General features: G+C 43.0%; 1 protein-coding gene across 1 annotated transcript in view; it reads left to right on the top strand.

Moving 5' to 3' along the window:
* Positions 1-20866, top strand: part of LOC140732658 (dynein axonemal heavy chain 8-like) — a 952247-nt gene that overhangs the window by 329360 nt on the left and 602021 nt on the right. Inside the window, exon 27 of the mRNA XM_073055351.1 lies at positions 19072-19198. Within this exon, the coding sequence (XP_072911452.1) occupies positions 19072-19198 (127 nt within the window). The remainder of the gene's footprint in view (positions 1-19071; positions 19199-20866) is intronic.

Below are 20866 nucleotides of genomic sequence, written 5' to 3'. Positions count from 1 at the left end.
TCACTTCTTGGTCGACACCAGAGCGGAAATCAGCATCTTGCCCCTGACGGGGTACGACACCCGTAACAGGAAGCCAGGACCCACCCTGAGGGCTGCAAATGGCAGCATGATACGGACCTATGGCACCCACACAGTGCAGCTGCAGTTTGGCACCTGCCGGTTCATGTGGGACTTCACACTGGCCACCGTGGCCCAACCACTCCTGGGGGCGGACTTCTTGTGAGCTCACAGCCTGCTGGTCGACTTGCAAGGGAAAAGACTGGTACATGCCGAGACTTTCCAGACGTTCTCCCTGGGTGAAGCCAAGTTGCCGGCCCCACACCTGGACTCCATCACGCTGTTGGACAACGAATTCACCAGAATCCTGGCGGACTTTCCATCGATTCTGGTACGGGAATTGTTCACGGCAGCCATGCCTAGACACAGGGTTCAGCACCACATCCCAACCAAGGGACCACCGCTCCATGCCCGCGCACGAAGGCTCCCCCCGGAAAAACTCCACCTGGCGAAGGAGGAGTTCAAGAGGATGGAGGAATTGGGGATCGTACGGAGGTCCAACAGCCCATGGGCCTCCCCCCTGCACATGGTGCCCAAAGCAGCTGGGGGTTGGAGACCATGCGGCGACTATCGAAGACTGAACGAGGCTAAAACTCCAGACCGCTACCCCGTGCCGCACATACAGGACTTTGCAGCAAACCTGCATAGGGCAAGAATATTTTCCAAAGTAGACCTCGTCCGGGGATACCATCAAATCCCGGTGCACCCTGAAGACATCCCCAAAACAGCACTTATCACCCCGTTCGGCCTGTTCGAGTTCCTCCGAATGCCGTTCGGCCTGAAGAATGCCGCACAGACGTTCCAGCGGCTAATGGATGTGGTGGGACGCGACCTGGACTTTGCGTTCATCTATTTCGACGACACCCTTATAGCCAGCAGTAGTCGCCAGGAGCATTTGTTCCACCTCCACCAGCTCTACTCCCGCCTGAGTGATTTTGACCTCACGATCAACCCGGCCAAATGCCAGTTCGGTCTCGAAACCATCGACTTCCTGGGCCACAGGATTACCAAAGACGAAGCAACACCTCTGCCCGCCAAGGTAGACGCGATCCACCACTTTGCCCAGCCCAACACGGTCAAAGGCCTACAGGAGTTCGTTGGTATGGTGAACTTCTACCACCATTTCCTCCCCTCAGCAGCCCATATCATGCGCCCTTTGTACACCCTGATGTCGGGTAAAGGCAAGGACATTACTTGGGACGAAGAGGCCGCAGCCGCTTTCGTTAAAGCCAAGGAAGCCTTGGCAGATGCCGCGATGCTGGTGCACCCCAGAACGGACGTTCCAACCGCACTCACAGTGGACGCATCTGACACAGCAGTCGGTGGGGTGCTGGAGCAGCTCATCGAGGGGCGCTGGCAACCCTTGGCGTTCTTCAGCAAGCACCTACGACCACCCAAACTCAGGTACAGTGCTTTCGACCGGGAGCTGTTGGCACTGTATCTGGCAATCTGGCATTTCAGGTACTTCTTAACTTCTTAGAAGGCAGGCCGTTCACCGCGTTCATGGACCACAAACAGTTGACCTTTGCGTTCACGAAGGTGTCTGATCCCTGGTTGGCTCGCTAGCAGCGACATCTGTCCTACATCTCCGAGTACACGACAGACATTCAGCATGTCTCGGGAAAGGACAACGTCGTGACGGACGCACTCTCCAGACCAGCCGTCCAGGCCCTGTCCCTGGGGGTGGACTATGCAGCACTGGTGGAGGCGCAGCAGGCAGATGACGAGATGCCCAGCGACAGGACTGTTGTCTCGGGTTTGCAGCTGCAGGACTTTCTCATAGGCCCAGGTGAGAGGACCCTCCTGTGCGACGTGGCTACCGGCCAACCTCGCCCCATCGTCCCAGCAGCCTGGAGGCGGCGAGTTTTCGACTCCATACACGGTTTGGCGCACCCATCTATCAGGACAACTGTCTGGCTGGTCTCCAGCAAGTTCGCGTGGCACGGACTTTGCAAGCAGGTCAGTGGATGGGCCAGAACGTGCACGCAGTGCCAAACAGTCAAGGTGCAGCGGCACACTAAAGCCCCGCCGCAGCAGTTCGAACCCACCGACCGGAGGTTCAACCACATTCATGTGGATATCGTGGGCCCCCTACTAGTGTCCTGAGGAATGCGGTACCTCCTAACTATGGTAGACCGGTTCACGAGGTGGCCAGAGGCGTTCCCGCTCACCGACACATCTGCCGATTCCTGCGCCCGGGCACTGATTGCAACCTGGGTAGCACGTTTCGGGGTACCAGCCCACATTACCTCCGACAGAGGCACCCAGTTTACCTCCAGCCTGTGGTTGGCTGTGGCCAGCCTGTTGGGAACGCAGCTAAACCACACTACTGCCTACCACCCACAGTCGAACGGACTAGTGGAACGCTTCCACCGTCCCTTGAAGTCGGCTCTCATGGCCCGCCTGAGAGGACCTAACTGGGTGGACGAGCTTCCCTGGGTCCTGTTTGGAATTCGCACAGTGCCCAAAGAGGATCTGCATGCCTTGTCGGCCGATTTGGTGTACGGCCGTCCCGGGAGAGTTCATACCAGCCCCAAGGGGGCAAGAGGAAGAACCTGCAGCAGTCCTGGACAGACTACGCGAAAGGCTCGGCAACCTGGCCCCCGTACCAACTTCACAGCACGGACAGACCCCGACCCATGTACCCAAAGACCTGCAGGACTGTAAGTTTGTGTTTGTATGAAGGGGCGGACACCAGGCATTGCTACAGCAGCCGTACGATGGGCTGTTCAAGGTGATCAACAACAACGGGTCCACGTACGTTCTGGACATTGGGGGAGAGAGGAGGTTTTCACGGTGGACTGATTCAAACCAGCCTATGTGGACTTGGCGCAGCTGGTCGAGGTTCAGGCACCGCGGCGCAGAGGCAGACCTCCCAAACAGAGGCTGATCCAGACTGTGGACATTGGGGGGTGTATCGCCAGTTCTGGTGGGGGGGGGGGTTATGTGGCGACCCACTTTCTGTGCAGGCGAACCAGCTCACAAATAGTCAACACACGGGGGGAGACTTTGGTAATGTACCTCTGATGTCTTTTCTGCCCGGAGAGGGCGGGTGCTAGGGATTAAATGCCAGCGCCGCGAAGTTTGAATAAACTAGTCTCGAAACGACTTACCAACTGCGTGTCGTTATTTCAGCGCTGTGTGTAGCACATTGCTGCAGTATAACAATATTAAGAGTAAAAAAAGTAGCTAGGAAGAAAATAAGACCCCTTAGCAGGGCTACCTATATCTTGAGCTGCAGGACATAGGTGGGATTTTTAACAAATATGTCTCCTTGGTGAAAATCATTGTTGCTCAAATATAAGGGAAAAAAGTGGATTTGTTTGGTGATCATTCATTTTACCAGGGAGAGCGTATTTGTAGCCTCACAATGCATTAAAATAAATAAATCTCTGGGACCTGACTCTGTGCATCCTCAGACCTTGTGAAGACTTATGGAGATATTTACTTCATTGATAACCATTGGAGAAGGTGGTAATTTTGTTTATTGTTTAGAGATGGCAAGGACAAGCCTGGGAACTACCGACTGGTCAGCCTGACATCAGTAGTGAAGTAACTGGAGAGAGGATCTACCAGCATTTAGATGGACTGATTAGGAGGAGGCAGCATGGTTTTGTACATAACAAGTTGTATTCAATGAACCTTTTAGTTTTTGGAAGAAGTAACCATAAAGGTAGATGAGGTAGGGTAGTGTATATTGTGTATTTGGAGTTTAGGAATACATTTGACAAGGTCCTGCATGGTAGGTTGGTCAGATGGCTAGTTCCCATTGAAGCCAGTGGAAGCTAATTGGGACTTAACCATCATGGAACTTATACTATGAATGGTAGGACTCTAGGGAGTGTAGTGAAACAGAGGGACCCATGAGTATAACTGCATAGTTCATTGAAGGTGGTGTCACAGGCAGAGAGGGTAGCGAAGAAAAGTGATTAGCATGCTGCCCTTCATCATTCAGGGCATTGAGTATAGGAGGTAGGATATTATTTGCTGTTATAAGTCATCCCTTCAAAACTCATCCCTAAATTCCAAGAACTGAACCTCAGTACCTCCCCCTGCAACTGGATCCTTGATTTCCTCACTGGTAGATCCGAGTTGGTACAGATTTGCAATGACATCTTCTCCACACTCACCATCAGCACAAGTGTACTTAGCCTACTACTCTATTAACTTTATACCAATGACTGTGGGGCTCCAGTGCTATATTTAAGTTTACTGATGGTACCACTGTCATTGGCCAAATCAAAGGAGGTGACAAATTGGCATGTAGAAGGGAGATCAGAGCAACAACCTGTCACTTATTGTTAGCAAAATCAAAGAGCTGATTATTGACTACAGAAGGAAGAAGATGGTGATCCATTGAACCAGTCCTTATTAGTGGATCAGAGGTGGAGTGAGACAGCAATTTCAAATTCCCTGGGACTAACATATTAGAGGATATTTTCTGGGATAAACCTGTAAGTGCCATCATAAAGATAACACCTCTACATTCTTAGAGCTTGTGTACATTCTGCTCATCACCAAAAACTTTGACAAGCTTTTATAGATGTACAGTGGCAAGTATCCTAACTGGTTGCATCATAGCCTGGTATAGAAACACCGGATACAAGACAAAGTTCCTCCAGGCCTAGGTGCACAAGATAGTACATATAATTCACACACATAACATGAAGTAGTATTACCACAAATAAATTAAAAAATAATAAGGTGCATATATGATACAAGTTAAAAAATAAAGTATATAATGCTACTGGTGCTGGTGACATTGGTGATGGCAAGGAATTCAGTAGTCTTACAGCTTGGGGGAAGAAGCTGTGTCTCATCCTAACAATTCTTGTCCTAGTGCTATCGTATCTTCTGCCTGATGGTAGTTGGTGAAACAGGTTGTGGAAGGACAGAAGGGATCACTGACATTGCTAAGACCCTGCAGCACGCTTGATAAATATCTCTAATAAGTGGAAGAGAGACCTTGATGATCTTCTCAACAGTCCTCACAATCCTATATAGGGAGTTCCAGACAGATGCCTTGCAGCTGGTCAGGACACTCCTGATAGTGCCCCTGTAAAAATTGGTTAAAATGGGAGGGGGGTGGAAGCCTTACTTGCCTCAATCTCTTCAGGAAGTTGAGATACAACTGAGTTTTTAGTAGTGAATACTGCCCTGTACATCACAGGCAAAGGTCTCTGCAGCATTGAGTATGTTTACATGGAATGCTACCTCAAGAAAACAGCATCAATCGTTAAAGATCCCTCCATCCAGGCCATGACCCTTTTGCACCACTTCTATCAAGCAAGAGGTACTAGAGGTTTAGGTTGCGCGCTACCAGGTTCAGGAATAGTTATTACCCTACAACCATGAGGTTCCTGATCCAGTGTGGATAACTTCACTTACCACAGTCCGAGCTGATTCTATGACCTACCAACCCATTTTCAAGGACTCTTCAGTGGAACTGATATTCTCAATATTATTTTTGTTTATTTGCACAATTTGTCTTCTTTTGCACATTGGTTGTAAATCTTTGTTTATGTACGGTTTTCATAGATTCTATTATATTTCTTTATTTATCCTGTAAGTACCTGCAAGAAAAATGAATGTCAAAGTAGTATATGGCAACATATACACTCAGTGGCTACTTTAATAGATACAGGAGGTATGTTCGTGGTCTTCTGCTGCTATACACATCCACCTCAAGGTTCGACGTGTTGTCTGTTCAAAGATGCTCTTCTGCACGCCATTGTTGCAACATGTGGTTGTTTGAGTTACTGTTGTTTTCCTGTCAGTTTGAATTCTGTGACCTCTCTTATTAGCAAGGTGTTTATCGGTGAAGCTGCATACAGTTTTGTTCACCCTGTTTATAGGAAAGATGTGGTTCAGAGTTCAAAGTAAATTTATTATCAAAGTACGTATACAAACGTATGTCACCATGCACTACCCTGAGATTCATTTTCTTGTGAGCATTCGCAGTAGATCAAAGAAATACATTACAATCAGTGAAAAGCTACCCACAAACAAAGGCTGGAAAACAAATAGTGTGCAAATACAAAAAAAGCGATAGATACGCAAGCAAATAAATACATACTTACATCCATATATAAATAAATAGATAATGTTGAGAACATGAGTGCTTGAAACTGAGTCCATAGGTTATGGGATCAGTTCAGTATTCAGATGAGTTAAGTTATCCACCCTGGTTCAGGAGACTGATGACTGAAGGGTAATGACTGAACCTGGTGATGTGGGACCTAAGGCTCTTGTATCTCCTCCCTGAATGCATCAACAAGAAGAGAGCATGACCTAGATGGTGAGGTCCCTTGAGGATTATTAGAGCCATACATAAGGTGGACTCTAACAGGTTTTATTTCTCCAGTGCAGGAGTGTCCAAAACTAGGGTTATAGGTTTATGGTGAGAGGAGAAAGATTTAAAAGGGATCTGATGAATGGAGTGCTGTAGAGGTCACCAATAGGACAGCTATTTACTTTATGCCTTAACAATCCGGTAGGAGCAGAAAGACAGAGCACATGAAGGCATTACTAAGGAGCTAGAACAGGACACAGGGTTTCAGGTCCGTGGATAATTGGAACCCTTTTTGGGCCAGGGATGGATGATCATGATGTTTGAATTACATCTTAACTGAAGGGAATCTAATATCCTGCCAGGGAGCTTCATTCTTCTACCTGGGAGGACTTATATATGTATGTATGTATGTGTGTATATATATATATATATATATATATATATATATATATTGTTAGGAGAGCTAGAATTAGAGCACCAGGTCACAGAATCAAGAGGTTGTAGTTAATTTAGATGTCATAAGAAACAATATTGTAAGGAAGGATTGGTAGAAGCTAGGGGATATAAGCAACATGACAGATGCATTGAGATGAGTTTATTTTAAGAGGGAGTATTAAGAGGTAGGGCACTGAATTTTGAGCATAGATCAATACATGGAACTATGATCTTGGGCCAGTTATGGACACCTGGTTGAAAGAGGGACAGGAATGGCTTCTTAATTTATCAAGGTTTTAGAAGAGATAGGGATGGAGGTAAATGAGGAAAAGAGATTGCATTACTACTTGGGAACAATGTTACAGCTGGGCTGGGAACTCCTTAGAGTAGAAATTTTTAGATGGGGCAGTACATATTATGTGTGCCCGAGAGAGTCTCTTGAAGCAGTAGAGTCTAACTGGAGAGGAGACTATACTGGACCTTGTACTAATGAACTTGGCCAAGTAGCTGACCTTTTAGAGAGTGAACACTTTGGAAATTGTGCTCATAATTCATTAGCTTTACGACAGAAAGAGTAGACCTTGCAGGAAAGTATTCACCATGGATATCCAGTACCTATACACCTCCATACCCCATCAGGTGGGCCCTAAAACTCTCCACTTCTTCCTAGACAATTATTGCCCTCAATAATTTCTCTTTTGCCTCCTCCCAATTCCTTCAAACCAAGGTGTAGGCATGGGCACGCTATGCCTGCCTTTTTGTTGGCTATATGGAGCAGTCTGTGCTCCAAGCCTACACTTGTATCACTCCCCAACCTTTCCAACGCTACATCGATGACTGCATTGGTGCTGCTTCCTGCACCCGTGCTGGGCTCATCGACTTCATCAACTTTGCTTCCAATTGCCAACCAGCCCTCAAATTTACCTGGTCCATTTCCGACAGCTCCTTCCCCTTTCTTGATCTCCCTGTCTCTATTTCTCAAGACAGCTTATCTACTGCTAACTTTTATGAACACACTGATTTTCACAGCTACCTGGACTACACCTCTTCCCACCCTGTTACTTGTAAAAATGCCATCCCCTTCTCTCAGTTCCTCCATCTCCGCTGCATCTGCTCTCAAGATGAAGCTTACCATTCTAGAATTAATGAGATACCTTCCTCCTTCAAAGGAAGGAACCTTCCTTCCTCCACCATTAACACTGCCCTCACCTGCGTTTCTTCCATTTTGCGCACATCTGCCCTTACCCCATCCTCCAGCCAGCCCAACAGGGATAGTGTTTCTCTTCTTCTCACCTACCACCCCAACTAGCATCCACATCAAGCATAATTACCCCCACTTTCCGTTTTCCTCAGGTATCACTTCTTACGCGACTCCCTTCTCCATTCATCCCTCCCCACTGATCTTCCTCCTGGTACTTATCCTTGCAAGTGGAACAAATGCCATACCTGCTCTCACACCTCCTCCCTCACGACCATTCAGGGCCCAAATTGTCCTTTCAGGTGAGGCAACACATCACCTGTGAGTCTGTTGGGGTTATTCTACAGTATTCAGTGCTCCTCGTGTGGCCTCCTGCGCATCAGTGAAACCCGACGTAGCCTGGGAGACTGCTTCATTGAACAAGGAATGCAGGATCTCCCGGTGGCCACCTATTTTAATTCTACTTCCCATTCGACATGTCAGTCTATGGCCTCCTCCACTGCTGTGATGAAGCCACACTCAGGTTAGAGGAGCAGCACCTTGTATTCCATTTGGGTATCCTCCAACCTGATCGCATGAACATCGATTACTCTAACTTCTGGTAATTGCCTTTCCCCTTCAACATTCTCCACTCCCGTTTCCCTCTCTCAACTTATCTCCTTACCTGCCCAACACCTCCCTCTGGTGCTCCTTCCCCTTCCCTTTCTTCCATGGTCTTATACCTTCCCCTATCAGATTTTCCCTTCTCCAACCCTTTATTTCTTTTATCTACTTCCCAGCTCTTTATTTCACCCCTCCCCCCACCTTCTTATTCTGACCTCTCATCTTTTTCCCAATCCTGATGAAGGGTCGACCATAAATGTCGACCATTTACTCTTTGCATTGATGCTACCTGCCTGGCCTGCTGAGTTCCTCCAGCATTGTATGTGTGTTGCTGGGAAAGTATGAAATTGGAGGAGGACAAATTATGAGGGCATCAGCCAGAAGATATTTGGGCAGAGCTGTTTTCAGGCAACTCAACAGCTTTTAACCAACTCTATATCTAACATGTAGATATTGTTAAAAGATTAAGTGTACAGAGTTCAGGACTGGTTTGTTCTAGTAAGAGCAAAGGACAAGGATGCAAGGATAAGGAGTCTTGATGACAAGAAATGTGTCACTGAGGAAAAGATAGTGAGATCAGAATGCAGCGTGCCTAGGTGCTAGGGCATCTTTATCTGCGAGTTCCACATGCGTGAATTCAACCAAACACGAATCGAGAAAAACCAGAAGTGCTCTTCCAGCACTCATTGCTTGAGAATTGTTCACCTTGCACCCTTTTCGTTCGCTACTTTGTTCCTGTGAAAAGATGGCTCCTAAAAAGCAATTACGTGGTCAAAGCAATTCCTCGAAGGCTAAGCGAGAGCGTAAAGTGCTAGCTCTCGCTGAGAAAGTAGAAATATTAGATCTTTTGAAAATTGGCATGTCGTTTTCTGAAGTGGGCCATAAGGTCGCTAAGAATGAATCGAGCATTCGCATAATAAAGCAGAAAGAAGCTGAAATTCATGGAAGTGGTAGTGCTGCACCTACAACAGCAAAACTGGTCTCTCTGGTTCATGATAAAGTGTTTGCGAAGACTGAGAAAGCATTAAGTGTGTGGCTAGAGGACACGTCTCAGAAGCATAACCCTGGCGATAGCCAAATTATACGTGAAAAAGCTCTTAGTCTCTGTGAGCACTACTGTGACAGGGTTGATGAGAGTGAGAGAAAAGAGTTTAAGGCTAGTAAGGGATGGCTGGCTAGCTATGTAAAGTGCTACAGCCTCAAGAACGTAAAGATCACGGGAGAATTGGCGTCTCGTTCATTCGCTGCTTGTGTTGTGAGCAAGAGGAACATGTGCAGTTTTTTTCTTGTCAATATTCCCTAAACGAGACTGTGTAACAACTATTTACATAGCATTTCCATTGTATTAGGTGTTATAAATTCTGTAATCTAGAGATGATTAGAAGTTTTACTCATTTGATTATTGTTCACCTCGTGTCTCGTTCATTCGCTGCTTGTGTTGTGAACTAGAGGAACATGTCGTTTTTTTTCTTGTCAATATTCCTTTAACATTACAGTATAACAACTATCTACATAGCATTTACATTGTATTAGGTATTATAAGTAATCTAGAGATGATTTAAAGTACAGGCAGACCCTGGGTTACGAACGAGTTCCGTTCCTGAGTCCGTCTTTAAGTGGGATTTGTACATAAGTCGGAACTGGTACATCCAGTATTATTTAGTGTCAGTTAGTCAAACATTTGTCTTAGTATATAGTATATACTTTACCTTTCTATGCATATAAAACACTTAAGAAACGTATGTATTTCAGTAATTGAACCACTGCATTGCTTAGTAATAGTTGTAGCTTTCATCGGGGCAGGGCCTTTCACATGCTCTATTATTCTCACTTCATTCTTTACCTGCATCCTTTAAAATTGTTCCGATCGTTGACCGACTGTAGCCTAACGCTTTTCCAATGACTGATGCTGTTTCACCTCTTTCCAATCGCTTTATTATTTACACTTCATTTCAATCATGATCGTTTACTGTCAACAGAACAGAAAACTGCAGATTCAGCAGCAGCCTTGGGCGGCAGATCCTCTGCTCCCCCGGGTCCTAAAGTCCACCCGCACTGAGCCAGGTTAAATGGGACAAGTGGGGGCAGTGCTGACTGGAAAAGGGGGAGGGGTCAGGGTGAATCTTGCTAAGAAATATTTAAGCCAAATACAAAATTACACAGTATTAATGGCCATGACTTAAAATGGCGGACAGTGTTCTCCTCCCTCCATTTGTAAGCACGAATTGTTCGTAAGTTGGACGTTCGTAACTCATGGACTGCCTGTATATGAGAGGATATGCGTAGGTTATATGCAAATACATTTGTACTATGCTATTTTATATAAGGGACTTGAGCATCCGCATTTTTTGTCCTGGAACCAATCCCTTGCGGATAAAGCTGTATTAGGTCTCTTGAAAAACATTAAATTAGTTAATTAATTTGATACATTAGTTTATTATTGTCACATATTCTGAAGTACATTGGATGCCATTGTATGCCATTCATACAGATTATTTCCCTGCATTAGTGCATTGAGGTAGATCAAAGGAAAGCAATAGCAGAACATTAGACCGTAAGACTTAGGAGTAGAATTAGGCCATTTGGCCCATTGAGTCTGCTCCGCCATTCAATCATGGCTGATCCTTTTTAGTTCTTCTCCTCAACCCCATTTTCTGGCCTTCTCCCCGTAACCTTTGATGCCATGTGCAAACAAGAAGCTATCATTCTCAGCCTCAAATACACCCAACGACCTAGCCACCATAGCTGCACTTGGCAACAAATTCCAAAAATTCACCACTCTCTAGCTAAAGAAATTTCTCTGCATCTCTGTTTTGAATAGACATCCCTCTATCCTGAGGCTGTGCACTCTTGTCTTAGACTCTCATAGGTCATGTTGAGGGAACAGGAAGTCGGCAGAACGACTTGGACAGATCAGGAAAATGGGCAAGGAGGAGGCAAATGGAATGCAGTGTGGGGAAATGTATGACCACATACTTTGGAAAATAGTCTGCACCTTTATTTCTTCTACCAAATGGTGAGGAAATTTAGAAATCAGAGGTGCAAAGGAACTTAAAAGTCCTAGTGCAGGATTCCATAAAGATTAACTTGAAGGTTGAATCGGTAGTAAGGAAGGCAAATGTAATGTTAACATTCATTTTGAGAGAATATAAAAGCAAGAATATAGAGTAAGGCATCATTCAGACCACACAAGGAATATGGTGAGCAGTTTTGGGTCATAAGGCCATAAGACATAGGACAAGAATTAGGCAATTTGGCCCTTTGAGTCTGCTCCACCATTCAATCATAGCGGATCCTTTTTTTCCCTCCTCAACCCCACTCCACAGCCTTCTCCCCACAACCTTTGATGCAGTATCCAATCAAGAACCTGTCAAACTCTGCCTTAAATATAACCATCGACCTGGCCTCCACAACTACCTGCAATAATAAATACCACAAATTCACCATACTTTGGCTAAAGAAATGTCTCTATATCTCTGTTTTAAATGGACACCCCTCTATTCTGAGACTGTGCCCTTTTGTTCTTGACTCCCCCGCCATGGGAAAAATACTTGGCACATCTACTCTGTCTAGGCCTTTCAACATTTGAAAGGTTTCAATGAAATCCCCCTCATTGAATTCTAAATTCCAGCAAGTACAGACCTTGAGCCATCAAATGTTCCTCATACGATAACCCTTTCCTTCCTGGAGTCATCCTTGTGAACCTCCTCTGGACCCTCTCCAATGCTAGCTTATCTCTTCTAAGATGAGGGGCTCAAAACTGTTCACAATTCTCAAGGTGAGGCCTCACCAGTGCCTTATAAAGCCCCAGCACCACATCCCTGCTCTTGTATTTTAGACCTCTTGAAATGAATGCTAATATTTCATTTGCTTTCCTCACCACCATCTCAATCTGCAAGTGTGTTCTGCACAAGGACTCCCAAGTCCCTTTGCATCTCAGATTTTTGGATTTTCTCCCCATTTAGAAAATAGTCCACACATTTATTTCTACTACCAAAGTGCATGACCATGCATTTTCCAACATTGTATTTCATTTGCCACTTTCTTGCCTATTCCCCTAATCTAAGTCCTTCTGCATTCTGTATCTCATCACAACCTGCACCTCCACCTATCTTCATATCATCTGCAAACTTGGCAACAAAGCCATCTATTTCATCATCTAAATCATTTATATACACCGTAAAAAGAAGTGGTCCCAACACTGACCCCTAGGGAACACCACTAGTCACTGGTAGCCAACTAGACAAGAATCCTTTTATTCCCACTCGCTGCCTTCTTTCAATCAGCCAATGCTCTAACTGTTTTAGTAACTTTGCTGTAATACCATTGGCTCTTAACTTAATAAGCAGCCTCATGTGTGGCACCTTGTCAATGGCCTTCTGAAAGTCCAAATACACAACATCCACTACATGCTCTTTATCTATCCTACTGGTAATCTCCTCAAAGGATTCCAACAGCTTAGTCAGGAGGATTTTCCCTTAAGTAAACCATGCTAACTTTGTCCTATCTTGTCCTGTGTTACCAAGTACTCCATCACCTTGTCCTTAACAATTGTCTCTAACATCTCCCTAACCACTGAGGTCAGACTAATTGGTCTATAATTTCCTATCTGCTGCCTTCCTCCTTTCTTAAAGAGTGGTGTGAATAATTTAGAATAAAGTATTACAATTACAGAGTAAGTATATATTATGTTTTGTAATTCCAAAACATTAAACTAATTGAAAGGAAAAGACAAGAATCGAAAAAGTGAATCTAACTTCATGTTCACTTCAAGTGAAGCATGCACGTATGAAGTGGTAGTGTCATGATGTATGCAGTTCACTTACTTTTATTTATAACCCATAATGTATTATTTAAATGAACAATAATGCTTAATCAAACAACTAATACTACTGAAATATTTGAAATATTGTGCAATATTGGTAGCCTGAGTTGGCTATTTGGAAATTTGGTTAATCGTCAAGCTTGGTAAAATGTTTACAGATGTTCTGGCTCCGTTCAAGAAGCCAGCATCAGTGTTCAGTTGAAGGTGTTGTCTCCTCAGAATGCCGGCTTGTATACTCCTCCCGGGTCCAAATGGATATTGATTAGATATTGTGATCTGGTTGGCTGGGTTAAAACACTGTGAATAGTTTAGCAGTAGAAGATTCTAACTGGCTAGCTTCAAGTGAGGTCCATTGGAAGTGCTTGCTTCATTGTCCAGATCCTGAGATTATTGGTGATTCTTTGAATGTTGACGTTGTTGTTTCTCTTTTCCCTGTAAAGGTTCATATACCAGATCTATGTCAATGTGTTTGTTGATAGCTCTTTCTGTAGAGAACCACACTTCTACTTCAGAATCTTCTACTGCTAAACTGTTCAATGTTTTGCACAAGCTAACCAGAGGAGCATATAAGCTGGCATTCTGAGGTGACAACACCCTGAACTGTGCACTGAAGATGGTTTCTTGACTGGAGCCGAAATGTCTGCAAACATTTTACCAAGCTAGGCGATCTATTGAAATATTAAATATTCAACAGTATAATGCAGGCAGACAATATGGTGCAAGGCCAAAACATGGCAGATTGTGAAGTCAAGAGTTTATCTTTATGGTACGAGGTCCATTTCATAGGCTAGAAACTGTCATTGAGCCTGGTAGTACATGTTTTAAGACGTTTTTAAATTTTCTGTCCAATGGGGAGGCAGAAGAGAGAATGTCCAGGGTAATTATGATCTTTGATTATGTTGGCTGCTTTATTAAGGCAATGAGAAGTATAGACAGTCCACAAAGGAGAAATTGGTTTCCATGATATGCTGAGTTGTGTCCACACCCTCTGTGATTTCTTGTGGTCTCAAACAGAACAGTTGAGGCCAAGCTGATTGCAATCTGTTGGTCAGGAAGTCAAGGATCCAGTTTCAAAGGGAGGTTTTGAGTCCTGTGTCTAAGTGTTTGGAGATGAGTTTGCTTGGAATAGTTGTATTGAAGGCAGAGCTGTAGTCAGTAACAATAACCCCTTGTAGGTTCCTTTACTATCCAGATGCTCCAAAGATGAGTGCAGGGCCAGGGAGATGTCATACTTCGTAGAACCATTTCAGCAGAAGGTGAATTGCAGTGGGTTGATGTTATTTGAAAGGTTGGAGCTGATGTGTGCTTCTCAAAGCACTTCATGATGGTCAATATCAGTGCCACCAGCTAATAGTTATTAATGCATGCTAAGTTTGGGATTATCATGATTTTCGTAAAGCAGATGGGTACCTCCAATTGAAGTTGGGAGAGGTTAAAAATGTTTGTAAATACCTAGGACACAGCCAGGAAATCTATCTGGGCCAGATACATACAGCAGGTTCACTGTCTGGAAGACTGATATCTATAATGGTAACTGAGGATATAGGTACATTGAAGACTGTTGGAACTGATGGTGACATTTAATTCCCTTTCTGTTTGATATATTGAAAAAGTAAGAAGGCAAGGGATTCAAGGGGACATTGCTTAGTGGATCCAGAACTGGCTTGCTCACAGAAGGCAAGGAGTGGTTGTAGACAGGTCATATTCTGCATGGAGGTCAGTCACCAGTGGTGTGCCTCAGAGATCTGTTCTGAGAGCCCTACTCTTCGTGATTTTTATAAATGACCTGCATGAGGAAGTGGAGGGATGAGTTAGATGACACAAAGGTTGTGGGTGTTGTGGATAGTGTGGAGGGCTGTCAGGGGTTACAGTGAGACATTGATAGGATGCAAAACTGGGCTGAGAAGTGGCAGATGGAGTTCAACCCAGATAAGTGTGAGGTGTTTCATTTTGGTAGGTCAAATATGATGGCAGAGTATAGTATTAATGGTAAGACTCTTGGCAGTGTTGAGGATCAGAGCAGTCTTGGGGTCCGAGTTGATGAGACACTAAAAGCTGCAGCACAGGTTGACTCTGTGGTTAAGAAAGCATACAGTGCATTGGCCTTCATCAATTGTGGGATTGAGTTTAGGAGCTGAGAGGTAATGTTGCAGCTATATAGGACCCTGGTCAGACCCCACTTGGAGTACTGTGCTCAGTTCTGGTTGCCTCACTACAGGAAGGATGTGGAAAGCATAGAAAGGGTGCAGAGGAGACTTACAAGGATGTTGCTTGGATTGGGGAGTATGCCTTATGAGAATAGGTTGAGTAAACTCGACCTTTTCTCCTTGGAGCGATGGAGGATGGGAGGTAACCTGATACAGGTGTATAAGATGATGAGAGACATTGATCATGGGGATAATCAGAGGCTTTTTCCCAAGGCTGAAATGGCTAGCATTGGAGGGCACAGTTTTAAGGTGCTTGAAAGTAGGTACAGAGATGTCAGGGGTAAGTTTTTTATGCAGAGGGTGGTGAGTGCGTGGAATGGGCTGCTGGTGACGGTGGTAGAGGCGGATACAATAGGGTCTTTTAAGAGGCTCCTGGACAGGTACATGCAGCTCAGAAAAATAGAGGACTATTGGTAACTCTAGGTAATTTCTTAGGTAAGGACATATTCGGCACAGTTTTGTGCCAAGGGGCCTGTATTGTGCTGTAAGTTTTCTATGTTTCTATATGCACAGATGTATTAAGCTCATCAGGAAGAGATGCTGTATTATTGGGGATGTTGCCTGACTTTGTTCTGTTGCCTATTGTAGGATGTAAACCCTATCAAACCTGGTGGTTGGTTCAGGACTCAGTTTTGGACTGGTATTGTCTCTTTGCATGCCTGGCAGCTTTATGAAGGTTTTATCTTGACTTCTTGCATAGGTCAGGATTACCTGACTTGCACACCAGTCCTAGACTTCAGTGGAGACTGATCTCCTGATATGTCCACAGAGCCTGTTGGAATGTACCTCATGTATTTGAAAGAGGTGAGAGGTGAAATTTCTGGGGCCTTGACCAAAATCTTTGTATCTTTGCTAGCTACAGTTGTGGTGCCAGAGGACTGGCAGATAGCTAATATTTATCCTTTGTTCAAGAAGGATAATAGGGATAATTAGTGATAGGGAAACTAATAGAGAGGATGCTTAGGGACAGGATTTATGAGCATTTGGAGAAGCATGGTCTAATTAGTGACAGTCAGCATGGTGTGTGGGGAGCAGATCATGACTGACTAATCTGATTAATGTTTTTGAAGAGGTGATGAAGGTGATTGATGAAGAGCAGGGGTTGTTATATATATGGATTTTAATAAGATGTTTTTCAAGGTCCTACTTGGTAGGCTCATCCAGAAAATTAGAATGCATGGGATCCATGGTACTTAACTGAGAAGACAGAGGGTAGTGAACGATGGGTCTTATTCTGGATGGAAGTTTATGATTAGTGGTGATCCACAGGAATCTATTACTAGGATCTCTATTGTTTGCCATATCAATAAATGTTTTTGATGAATATGTTGCTGCATGTGTAAGTAGGTTTACATTCCACCCAGACTGGTGGCATTGTGGATTGCAGCAGAGATTGCCAGAGGGTACAGCGAGATATAAATTACTTGCACAAAAGGGTGGAGAAATGGCAGATGGTGTTTAATCAAGGCAAGTGTAAGGTGCTACATTTAGAGATCCAACATAAATGGAAAAAGTACAGAGTTGATGATAGAATTCTTAACAGCATTAATGAACTGCTGGTCATGAAGGAATTAAAGTATGGAAGAAAATATTGAACTTGAATAAGTCGAGGATAGCAGAAGTAGACAAACCAAATGTATTGTTTTTGCCATGTGGTTAAAGGAATGGAGGTTGCCATTTTATGTGCTATCTTGTGAACTGATTTTGTTTGAGAATAGCTGTATAAAAGTGCTTTAAAATGGATACAATGATGTTCCTGATAATCTGCTGAACTAAAGTTAATTTCCAAATCAGAAGTTATTTTGTGAAGTGTTCTTTGGTAAGAAAGAACATGCAAGCTTATGAATAGGGGAGTCTGTTACTAGGCTTGAGTAACCCAAGCCTAGTAACTGGTTGGTCTGCTCTGACTCAGAACAAATAGACATTAATTACATGTTGTCACTTCTGAGAAGGGGAATAAAATGATGCTGGCTTGGACTAGAGCCAATGGGAAGGTGACACATGTTAACCAGATAGACCAGAGCCAATGAGGTTATTAAGGAAAAAGCACAAGAATGAAGGGCTTCGAATTCAAAGTGGTGAGAACTCCGGAGATTAACTATTGCAAGGAAGATCCCCATACCAGGGGCTGGGAGAAGAAGGATCAATCATTTGGCCAATGGAAGATCCCCTTTATCAGTGTTATAAATTGGAGAACTGGTCTGAGTGAATGTTGGTACAGAGGGAACAGTGGAATTCATGTTTTAAGTTGTTGATCCAGAGTCAACATAGTTACGTTGATACTTGTGCAGAGATCATAAAGTGCAAACTTTGATTAATTATGAGTTATGTGGTAAATTGCCTAACCTAGATCAGTTGATAATTGTCAACAGAACAGAGAGATTTTGGAGTACATAGATAAGTTGGTAAAGAAGGTGTATGGCATGCTTGCTTTCATTAGTTGTAACATTAAATTCAATAGCTAGAAAGTTATGTTACAGCTTAATAAAGATCTAGTTAGGCCACATTTACTATATGCAATTCAGCTCTAGTCACCTCATTATAGGAAGGAGACTTTGGAGAGAGTACAGAGGAGGTTTACCAGGATGTTGCCTGGATTGGAGGACATATGCTATGAAGAAAAGCTGGGGCTATTTTTTCCAGAGTAACAGAGATTGAGGAGAGGTTTGACAAAAGTTTATAAAATTATGTGAGGCACATATAGATTAGACAATCAGCACCCTTTTCCCCAGATTGAAATGTCTAATACTAGAGTGCATGTATTTAAGGTGACGGGTAAAGTACAAAGGAGATGTGCGAGGCAGGATTTTTTACACAGAGTAGTGAGGTCTGGTATGCACTGCTATGGGTGGTGGTAGAGGCAGATAGAACAAAAGTGTTGAGAAACTTTTAGATGAATTTGCAGAAAAGGGGTGGGGGGAGATAAGGTCAATGTGCTGGAAAGGAGTATTAGATTAATTAGGAGGGTCATTGCTTCAATTAGTTCAGCACTCTGTTAAATTCATTACCACAGACTCACTGGGTATATTTAAGGCAATATGATAGGTTCATTTAATAAAGGAATTAAGGTTATACAGGGAGAATTGGAACTAAGTGTTAAAATAAAAACAGCCATGATTGAATGGCAGAGCACACTCAATACCCAACTGACAGTCAGTGTGATAACTGATTTTTGCCTGCACCTGGCAATGATACAATAGTTATTTCCTGAACATGACTGAAGTTTCATCAAAATCTATATTCAAATTGAAACTGAACATGAACAGTTGTACATGAACAGTTACAATCATATAAAAAACTCCAATTTATTATAGTGAAGAAAATGTAATGATATTGCATAATAATTTTTTTAGCATTGGACATCTTCAGCAAATTGCATATTTGTTTAGATAAAGTACCCAAAAATATTTTGTGGTGTTAATGTAACTTCAGAATTTCTTTCTGATCTACATAGGTATTTATGGATAGTAATCCCAGTTTGTATGAACTACGGGAAAAAATTAAGTACTATGCTTCTATTCAGCAAGAAATTGAGGAAGTCACCCCCAGCATTATAGTAGAATTTATTGAACTGAACACAGGTAAGGGTTAAAGCACAATTTTTATATTAACTACGAATCTTCATAAATTTAAAATGTACTTCAATATTACCATTTCTATATCTACAGATTGAAGCTAATTGCCTTGGACCATATTTCAAATTTCTGAATTGCTTTTGATTTTCACAATTCAAGTTATGCTTATCTTTTAATATAATTTAGTATTAAAAATTATTAAAACTTAGTATTAGTAAAAATAAGTTAGAAATGTTGAGTAAATAATTAAACTAAATAGACATGGCAGACTAGGTGGTGCAGAAGGTAAATTGGTTTATTATTGACATAAGTACTGAAGTACAGTGAAAAACTTTGTATTACATGCCATCCATTCAGATCATTTTATCACAACGGTGCATTGATGTAGTATAAGGGAAAACAATAACATAATGCTCAGTAAAGCCATACAGTTACAGAGAAAGTGCAGTGCAGGCAGACAATAAGGTACAAGGTCCATAGTGAGGTAGGTTGTGAGGTCATAAGTCCACTTATCACAGTGGGATAGAAACTGTCAAGCCTGATGGTACCTGCTTTCTAGCTTTGTATCTTCTGCCCCATGGGAATAGGGAGAAGTGGGAATGACCAGAGTGGGTGGGGCCTTTGATTATGTTGGCCATTGAAGAACACTAGAAGGTAACAATTCATGGACAATGAGACTGTGTAAAATGTCCATGTCTTGAGTGATTTTTTAATATTAATTTCAGCTCTGTTCCACAGATTGACCACCTGCTGGCTAAAGAAATTCCTCCTCATCTCTATTCTAATGGGACTTCCTTGTATTCTGAGTCTGTGCCCTCTGATCGTAGATTCTCCCAAGAATGGAAACATCTTCTCCACATACACTCTACCTAGGCCTTTCAATATTCAACAGGTTTCAATGAGATCCTCCCCTCATTATTACTCAGTTCCACTCCCTCTTTTCTTAATGAGCCTGTAGTTCTGCGACTAATTCCCTCTCACCTAACATCAAGCTCTCTTTGATTCTTTTACAATTTAGGGTTAATTTAAAGTTGAAAATTAAGTTATGAGCACGTTTGGAATGTGAGCAGAAACCAGAACACCGCGCTGTGACTAGTGGTGTACCTCCGTGATTGGTGTTAAGACTTTGCTATTTGTGGTATATATTAATAACTTCAATGTGAATGTAGGAGAAATTATTAGTCAATTCAGGGATAACACAAAAGCTACAGCAGGGCATAGATCACTTGGAAAGCTGGTTGGAATTTTGGAAGATGGAATTTAATCCTGCCAAGTGTGAGTTTTAACAAATCTAATGCATAAAAATTAGGAGTTACTTCTTTACATAGAGTAACAAGAAATTAAAATGTATTGCTGCACATATTATTGATGAACTTAATATGAATACTCATACATATATTGAGGAAGGGCTCAGAAGGATAAAAAGTAGTCTAGAAAAAGATCATTCAAATGGAGAGAGCTTAAATACAATAAGGGTAACATACTCCATAGAGTCATAGAGAAATACAGCAAAGAAATAGACCTTTTGGACTATCTACTCCATGCTGGAACTATTTAACTGTATAGAGTCTGTTTCAGCACTACAAATTATATTTCGTTCCATGCAGGATGAGATAACGGACCCACATGTAGTCTGAAAGCATTGAAACATATATTTTCTGGTGTGTAGCAAAG

This window comes from Hemitrygon akajei, chromosome 9 (assembly GCF_048418815.1).
Source record: "Hemitrygon akajei chromosome 9, sHemAka1.3, whole genome shotgun sequence".
Taxonomy (NCBI): Eukaryota; Metazoa; Chordata; class Chondrichthyes; order Myliobatiformes; family Dasyatidae; genus Hemitrygon; species Hemitrygon akajei.
This window is presented reverse-complemented; position numbering and strand designations above follow the sequence as displayed.